The sequence below is a fragment of the Podarcis melisellensis genome (assembly GCF_964234715.1).
Source record: "Podarcis melisellensis genome assembly, chromosome: 9".
Taxonomy (NCBI): Eukaryota; Metazoa; Chordata; class Lepidosauria; order Squamata; family Lacertidae; genus Podarcis; species Podarcis melisellensis.
Window position 1 is genome coordinate 24,161,423 of NC_138541.1, and position 9,648 is coordinate 24,171,070.

General features: G+C 39.2%; 1 protein-coding gene across 2 annotated transcripts in view; it reads left to right on the forward strand.

The window, feature by feature from the left end:
• SEC24B (SEC24 homolog B, COPII coat complex component) overlaps positions 1-4,708 on the forward strand; it is a 35,828-nt gene extending 31,120 nt beyond the window's left edge. For both annotated transcript variants that reach the window (XM_081924810.1, XM_081924811.1), the window contains 4 exons: positions 339-443; positions 734-826; positions 1,729-1,832; positions 3,537-4,708. In XM_081924810.1, coding sequence (XP_081780936.1) covers positions 339-443; positions 734-826; positions 1,729-1,832; positions 3,537-3,651 — 417 coding nt within the window. In that variant the 3' untranslated portion in view covers positions 3,652-4,708. The remainder of the gene's footprint in view (positions 1-338; positions 444-733; positions 827-1,728; positions 1,833-3,536) is intronic.
• Positions 4,709-9,648: the final 4,940 nt, after the last annotated feature.

Here is a 9,648-nt window from a genome sequence, read left to right on the forward strand (position 1 = left end):
TGAATTCTATTAAGAGCCTCCTCACAATTAGCAGAACTAATGGAGGCCGTTTACAATGTTTCCCAAAGTTTTGGTATTCTATCCCAGACATCATACTTTCTTAGGCTTGTTCACAGACTGGAATTTACTAAACCCTTCTTTGCTGTTTGGACTTAGTGACAACTCTGATGTTCCTTTACATGAACAATAACCTCAATTTCAGTTTCATCATTTATTGTGTTGCATTGTGATTTATGTTGTGAGTGCATGTGCCCAGCTCCTAACTGTTGAATTATTGCTGCAGTGCTACTGAATTGTATATCCATTTTCATGTAGACTTAATTTTCACTTCCTTGTAGGGTGCTATACATGTCAACGATAGAGTTGTACCCCAGCCCCCTCTTCAGCGGCTGTCTGCAGAGAAGTTGACAAGGGAAGGCGCTTTCCTTATGGACTGTGGCTCAGTAAGTTGCACAGATGGGGCAACATACGATTCAGTCACTATCTTACTTAATTTGTATCCCACCCTTCATTGCACAGTAATTTTAGATGGTTTTATAAAATGTTGCATTATCATTTTTTAAAGGGGCTATAAACTTAGTTTTTAATAAGGAAACTGTCATGTTTATCTGCAAGCACATCCTCATTATGTAAATTGTCGCAGTTTGCATATTTTTAAAAAGCAATTTCATTCTTGAGCGAATCTTGGTTACATTAACCAGATGTGTTTACTTTAATAACATTGTACCTTTAGATATTGTACCTTTGGATTGGAAGAAATTGTGCTAGTAACTTCATAAAAGACGTCCTCGGATGCCCTAATTATGCAGCTGTTCCTCAGAAACTGGTGAGGGTTAATTTTTAAAAAATATGTATTTATAAATAATTTCATTTGTAATATTTATATGAAAATAATAATACCTGAAAGGAGCTACACATTCTTATGTTAATGTTGAAATCGAGATTAGATTTCCTTTTCCGCAATGCAGTCTGGTCATGTGATCCACAAGGTGTTGAGCACCCCTTTCTTGTGACCAGCTGTGGGGCATAGAAATGTTGCACTTCTGCCCCTATATTCTTGTTTTGGAATTGATAACTTTAAGCTGGATTCCCAGGGGGCATCATTTTCTGGCTTGCCTCAGGCACCATAATGTCTTGGGCCAGCCCTGATTCAAGGCATGAGTCTTGTTGTGGTTTGATATGGGGTGGTCAGGGTATGCCAGTCCACTGGCTGTTCCTTCCTCTGTCCTTTGGGGGGACTCCCCAGTTTAGAGCATACCTTACACCTATGTAACTTTGTCCTACACAATAAGCAGTGGATCATGCCATAAAAATTTTTTTGGTTTAAGGAGCTTTTTGTAGCAACAGATTATTTCTGAAGCACATCATTGCTTGAAGGAAAGCCATTTAAACATTTCCATTGTTCTTTAAAGTGGCTTGTACGTATCTACTTATACAAATTCAGTGTTTATAAACATGAGATATAAGCAATACACTTTACTCCCTGCTCCCAGTCCTCCTCACAAAACAGTTCTCTAGTTTCATTTTGTATTATTAGCATTTTAGTCTGCCTTGAGAGAGGCAGGATATAAATAAATATACAGAATAAAAATAGATAATGGAATAAATAAAGAATTCATTTGTTCTTATGTTATCTGAATTATGCAACACATCATTGGTGTTTAATTGAACTTTAACATAATCATGCTATTGAATTAAAGATAATAAATAATATTTGAATTCTTCTAGACACAGCTTCCAGAATTAGATACTCTTTCTTCAGAGCGAACCAGGTCCTTCATATCCTGGCTTAAGGAAAGTAAATCTCTAAGCCCAGTACTTCAAGTAATAAAGTAAGTATCCACTTACTTACTTTAGTAAGTAATAAAGTAAGTATTCACTTACTTTATTAGCAGATTGATCCTTGACTGACTGTAATTATATTTTAATACACAACAGCTCTTTGTTTTTTCTTAATAGACATATTGTGCTAATTATATCTTGTTATAAAATAATATCTATCTCCACTGGATTCTATTGATCCAGTGTGTGTGTGCTTAAATGCACATAGCAATCTAATATTCTATTGATTGGAGAAAAACATGAATCTTGCCAAGTACTCACAGATACTAATCAGTGCATAATAATGTCATAATTTTAATTTAGAAAAGGATGGAGAACTGATAGTTAGTGTCAGCTGGGGCCAGGAGTGGAGAAATCAAGAGGTTTTTCTAGAAAGAGTTTGTGAAACAGGGACAGGGAACCTGCAACCCTCCAGAAGTTGTTGGATTCCAACTCCATGGCTGGGCCATCTGTCCCAGCCCACATGGCCAAGAGCCAGGGATGGTTGGAGTTGTTGACATCCATCTATCTCGAGAGAGAATGGAGTGCGCTTCCGGGGGTGAAGTCAAACCACTGGAGAATCACAGCGCCTCCTATAGCTACACAGACCAGTAACTTGTAACTGCTGCTTCCCACATTGTTTTTGCTGTGTTAGCAACACTAAAGTAACCTCTCTGGGGCACAAGGCAGGGCAGTATGTATGGAGGTCCTGAACTGCCCAGATGACAAGACACACACCCTCTCAGCCTCGCTGATGTGGCCCAAGGAAAGGCAGAGCAATACGTTTAGCACCAGCTTGGCAGCAGGAGTAGCCAGAAGGAGGCATACAAGATGCCATCCAACCGCCTTAGGGACTCTACTCCAGAGTTGTAGTTCAACAAAATCTGGAGGGCCACAGGTTCCTCATTCCTCGCCTAAAATCATTTGATGAGAGTGGAGTGGGTAAGGTTGCCTTTTTATCTGGGCTTGACACTTGGTACCTATTTAGACATGTTTCTCAGAGTTAACAAGAACAGCATGTGTTTAGCAAAAAATAGAGGTGATGATAGTTTTGCAATTTCAATAGCTACAGGAAGAAACATGAGGTGCAGTGTTAGGTGTAGGAAGTTTGCTTATGGAAATAAGGGCTGAGACATCTTTGTGCTCTTGTCCTTGTCTGGTCTCACCCCTAATATAGGGCATATAGAATGATTGGCCAGCTGTCCCTTCTGTATTCGGCTGATATTAAGTGCCAGATTGGCAGGGAACTACAATATTATTGACTCATAATCTAATACAGTGGACGCTCGGGTTGCGAACATGATCCGTGTGGGAGGCATATTCGCAACCCGCAGCGTTCGCAACACCACAGTGCTGCGTCTGCACATGCGCAGGTCGTGCTTCTGCACATAGCACAATTTAGTGTTTCTGCGCAAGCACCGAAAGCCAGAAGTAACCCGGCTGAAGCATCTGTAACCTGAGGTATGGCTGTACTGAAAGAATTGGCTCTTCTGACTTCTACTACTGAGAGCTGACTGGATAACACTTGGACTATTGTATTGGCTGTGCTGATTACTTCCAGGAATTCAATTTTGCACCAGACTAGGTGGCGGTTGCTGTTGTCAGTTCCCTGTGCTCCCTGTGAGCACTTAGAATTGTGAATTAAAGGGCCGTAAGTAATGTACAAACGTTGGAAGAAACAAATACAAGGTGGGTTGTTGTTTTTTCTGTTTCAGAGATGAAAGCCCTGCAAAGGCAGATTTTCTTCAACATTTAGTTGAAGACAAAACCGAGGCAGCATTCTCTTACTATGAATTTTTGCTTCACATTCAACAACAAATTTGTAAGTGAGAAGGAAGAAACTGAAATAATAATAATAAAAAACATTTCTGGACTTATACAAATGTCAGCTGTGAAAGAAGTACACTGGAGATGATAAACAGACATGGGTTCTTCAGCATCCATATCTAAAGCTTTTCAGCTAAGAGGACAGAGTACACGTTTCCAAAGGAATTTTATGGTTTTGCTTCAGTATAAAAATGATGGCTATGATGCAGTTTTAGTACTTTGTTTTTAAGTTGGTTTGTATGCGTTTTCAATAGTGCAACGATATGGTGCTTCTGTTTCAAGCTGGTGAACTTACATAGCGATGTGGAATAGTATTTCTTAATGAAATCTAAAATTGGAGAGCTTTCCCCCCCCCCCTCATATTTACTATGGTAGCCAGATTATCTCCAGCAGAGATGCCAAAGTGCAGTGCTCCATGCTGTTTATATGAATTTGTAAGAGAAAATTCGTATTTGAAGACTTCACCATTTTCTCTGTGAAGACTGTAGAATTTCAATACAGCATACATGAACTGTAGAAATGAAATATATATAGTGTACAGACGTATTAACATTTGTAAAGAAGTTGTAAAAATGTAACTACAGACTATGAATTGGTTAGCGTGCTGCAGTGTTTGTGATTTGATGACAAATCACTATCAGTTAAAGAATAAAGATGACTAATGCATATTAAATCTGAATCCACATAGAAAAAATGCAACTTTGTAATCCATTTAATTCTTTTATGTGGATTTATTTATGATCAGCTAATTAAAAGTATTTTGCTTGATCATGTGTTTTTATATCTACATGATTACTAAATTTTAGACACTAATATTGAATTTGGCTTGCTGTATTAAAGAGAGAATGTTTACTACTTTATTGTATCAAATTCTGGGGAAAGGATAAGTGGAAATATGGCTGAATTTGGATTGTGTAAAGGATATAGCTGACTTGTGACACTACCTGGCATTTGATAGTGTCTTTTAACTGGTTTACTTTATGTACTCTGCAACAATTGTGGTCCTGGATCCTTTATTTTCTCTTGGCACCATGAGACATTAAAGAAAATTTATATTTCACTTTAAGCTGGGAGTTTCTTCAACACATAATCCAAGTACAGACTCACATTTATCTTGGTGTATTTTTTTACTTGAGCTCTTATGCACATATGGAGAGAGATGTCTGTTTGGGCTGCTGCATCACAAATTAGGTTTTCTTTAATTTTTCATGTAATAGTAATGGGACATTATAATTTTTCAAAGCAATGCATTTCTTTTTTTAAAAGATGACAAATACGCGAATGCACTCACTAATATATACCTGTGTCCCAGTATACTTTTCACCTGTGCACAATTTGTATATGCAACAAAAGTTGTGTTGTTATTTTACCTTTGCGCCTTTTTATTTTATGGATAAGTACTTGTGGCTACATTTTCCTTCAGATTGAAAAAACATGCCAAAGGATTTCATAGAAGAAAAATCATCTGCTTGTTCAACTTTGTTTATGGCACATTTAAGTCTAAGAATGTTTATTGCAGCAAGAAGCCGTCACCTAACATTTTAAAGTTAGTGTTTCCCATACTTGACCTGAGGGGGGGGGGATAAAATGAGTCAAATTTATTTTGGTAAAGAAATCAGCTGGTAATATATGTCATATGGAGCCATAAATGTTTCAGATGTATTAGTGTGATCTTAACAAACAATTAATTTGAAATAAAATGTTGCTTGTGGAGCTTAGTTTTGATAAGCCAAAAACATCCAAAGCCATGATGTATGGTAAATGATCTGTAAAACCATTACTTAAAGCTCTATTATTCTATATTTTGTATATAAAAAATGCTGAATTTTTTTGGAGATGTTTTTGTTTTGAGTAAGGTTCCTGTTGCCTGTTAAATATCTACGAATAGATGCAGAGTTGTTCAATGAATGGAAGAGCTTTTTCTGTTCACAGATGGGATTCTAGCAGATATTTGCACAGGAGGAAGTTAGGGCATGATTTTTGCCGATTCCCCCCTTCCCTCTGCAGCCTTAACATCACCTTCAAAGAGCTCCCCAGTCTGCCAGAGCAACTTTTCAGGGGGCTGAAGAGAGGATGAAAATTGGTGAAGGATGGGAACATAGGAGTTTGCCATACACTGTTAGAAGAAATCAGTAGAATTCCTATTTTTAAAAATCCATTAGGTGTCCAAAGATAAACTGAAGCATGGTTGATTTTGTGTTCCTTTATAACACAACGCTGTGTGTGTATACCTAGAAGTGAGTTCAATGGGACTTCCTTGGGAGTAAATGCTTCTTTAGCCACAGTCACCAGTTCTAATATTACTTTTGTTAGGCTGCAGGAAAGTTCTGAAGTTCTCAAAGAACAGCCTTGATCACATCTCAAAACTAGTTTTGTACTCTAGATGACTGAGAAGCCCAGCTGTGATTGATGTCTACTACAAGCTGACCCTGCTAAAAAGGTTGCACAGTTCGGAAACTGACAGATTGTTCTGAAATATAGTACCAGTGTCCCTGTTTATTTTTCAATCAGTCTTCTAACTGCTTGATCCTTGATGTTTACAAACACCAAAGTGTCTCAGGTGTATGCTTTTGTATTTGCATAAGGTTTTTGAGAGTTCAGAGCACTTCATGTGCATAATCTTCTTGTAATCCTTAAATCTTGTGTGAGTATTATTACCTGCTAATACTGTCTCTGTACAAAGAGCAACTGTGAGATACTGCATGAGTGAGCTTAGGAGGCATTTTGTAAATGTTGAAATTCCTGCCAGGACCCTTAAGCGTTATTGCTTCTCTGGCAAGAACTATATTTTAAATGGCTCAATACGATTTCAGCGATAGATTTAGTGCAGTGCAAACACTCTGCAATGAAATGAAGCTGTAGTCTGGTTTTCTATGCAGTTAATCTTAGAAAGTGAGGTTGAATGAGATTCAGATTGGTATCAGAGAAGAAGAGAAACCAGAGAGGGGAGAACAGTAAGAGATGGAGGTGCAGGTTGACAGAAGGTGTGTGCATACAAACTGTTATGGACTTCTTTTTTTACATGCATTCCTCCTCAAACCACCATCAAAACACATGACATGGACTGAACCAACATATCAGGAACTCGGCATTTTACAGAACCATCATGGCACAACAACATGGGTTTTTTCAAGGGATTCCCCCACAATTGATGCTTTTATGCCATGGAGTGCTGGGAATGTCAGATCAAATTTTTTTACTGCAAGTCACATTGCCTTTTCAAAGTTTCACATGTGCTCATGGGCCCCAAAAGCTTACACTACTTAGGCTCTCAATAATTCTCAACCATAGATTATTATGTAATAACTCAATCCTTTGCTTACATATGTCCCAATATGTTCAGTAGCTATTACTCTCAAGTATATTGCTTAGACAAGTTGCTAAATGATTATTTTTAACAACTGAATCCATTAGATTCAACCTATTGTAAATTAAACTTTGGCTTAAAATGTACAGTAAAGCTGCTATTATAGGGTTGTATTCAACTAAGCTTAACTCAAGAGTAGACCCATTGAAAGTGATGACCCTAACTTAGTCATGTCCATTGATATCAAGGGCCTACTCCATGCTGTATGTACACTGAATCCAACCCATTGTTTTAGATGACTAAGGTGATGTTGGATGTTAATCAGTGGAAAAAAAGTAGGGAATGCTTATTGGAAGGTATTGAGCTGTCTTGAATGCTTTATTTTCTGATTTCTGTGTAGTCTCCACAATTTATCACATTCTGGCTGTTGACTGGAAGTGGTGGCAGACAAAGCTGAAGTTGGAGGGAGCGGAGAGCACAGCTGCCTAACTTCCTGTATTAATTTGTGCACAAGTCATGTGATTTGCCTTTTGCTTCAAACTGGACTCAGCATGTTCTGGAAAGAGAAATGTCATGAAACAGTTTGTGGCCTATTAATGTTCAAAAACCTCTGGCTGGTGGAAAAAGCAACACCGAAAATGCTTTCTATAGTAGAATAATCCCAAAGCCTTGCAGGGAGATTGAGAAAATAGACACAAGTTTGTCATGAATCAGATGAGTTTGTTTTAATTTGTAATTTGAATTGAACAGATGAGGAAAAATTGTATGTGGTGGTGATATGAAGGGATTGAAGAATGTTGTTTTTAGTGCAGACAATTGTAGGTTTTTTTGTTTTCAAGGCAGGCTTCTAGCGTTTATACATATGACTTACGGTAAGTTCCAGACTGTTCTGTGCCTGGTGAATCTGCAATCATGGCAGATTTAATTTCCAGTACCCATGAGCCTTGCATCATACCCATCACTCACTAGCAGAAACAGAATACCGGTAATATGTACAAAATTTAGCAGTCATACAGTGGTTTTTGGAAGCATTTCACTTACCTTATCTTGTAATTCTTTGAACAACCCTAGCAGGTAGGGTTGCCAGTTGTCAGATTATGGCCCCAAGATGAGGTTTTGGGATTAATTCTCGGGGAACTGTTCCCTTGATGGCTTCTAAATGTGCAGGTATGCTAGACTAGCTAGTGGATTCTCCTGGCTGCAGTGTTGCGAACTTGCTGAACAAGATAAGTGGGAGCATGCATTTTAAAAGTATCACAATTCTGAAGAAATTTGCTCTCTTCCACCCAACTCCCCCCCACCCCCAAGTCTGTTTTCCTACTTTCTCTCCATTTCTGTGAGCCTATACATCACTAACTTCCTCGCTTTCATGGCTGGTCCATGCACCCAGGCTCAACCCATGTGTTTGTTCTATTGTTGACTCTTCAGAATGGGCAACATGGTAACATCACCAAGATCCATATCTGGAGTTGCAGACTTTGGGGTGCTGGAGAATTGGTAACCCTTCAAGGGACAGACTTGTATTATCCTCTGTCGAGCAGTTGTTTCGATTGGGGCAGGGTCCTTTGTGCTCATACTTTGTAGATCTCCTGGCCATAGCTCTGTGGTTGAGTGTTGACACAAAGTCCTAATTTCAATCCCTGACATTTCTAGGTAGGACTGGGAGATATCCCAGTCTGCAACCCAGGAGAGCGACTGCCAGTCAGTGAAGATAATATTGAGCCAGATGGACCAATCCTGTGCTCGGTATATGGCAAATTCCTATATTCCTTGTTCTCTGGTGCCCACATTAACATTTCTCCAGAGTCAGGTTTCTCTCTTCCCAAGCATTTAATTTATTTTGCATAGCTGAGGCTGCGATACAGCCTTTCACCCAGGCATGGTGATCACCAGTTAAATCCTTAACTGACGAAGAATCGCATGAAATTTGTGCTTGCTGGGAGGGTGGCGAGTTTGACCTGTTACCAGTCATGAGTGTATGGTCACTTGCAATGTTTCCGCTCTTGGCCTTTTGTTTGTTTTTGCTTGCAATCCATCATATTCGAACTGTGATGTTTTCATAGAATTGTGGAGTTGGGAGGGACCCAGTCATCCAGTCCAACTCCCTGCAATGCAAGAACCTTTTGCCTCATGTGGGACTCGAACACACGACCCTGAGACTAAGAACTTCATGCTCTCCCATGCCATCTTATGCCTAAGAGTAATTTAAAAATTATTATTATTATTATTATTATTATTATTATTATTATTATTATTATTATTATCAGTGGCATAGCGTGGGGGGTGCAGGGGGGCCGGCTGCACCGGGCGCAACATCTGGAGGTTAGGGAAATCCACGGGTTAGGGGGCGCAAATCCATGGGTTAGGGGGCGCAAATTACTTGCCTTGCCCCGGGTGCTGATAACCCACGCTACGCCACTGATTATTATTATTATATATTATTATATATTATTGTTACATTATTAATAATTAATAATAATATACCGATTGGAAGCTGTGCAGGGGAGAGACCTGCACCTCGTAGCGGGCAAAGGGCGCTGCGCTCTTCGTCTCTCTCGCGCGCGGTTAGGGCAAGGAGCAGAAAAATACTTTGCAGCTCTTGCGCGAGCTGCTTTTTGGCTGTTGCTGCTGCTTTTCTTTTCTTTTTGTCGGCAAAAACCAATGTGACTGCGGGAGGGAGGGAGGGAGGAGGG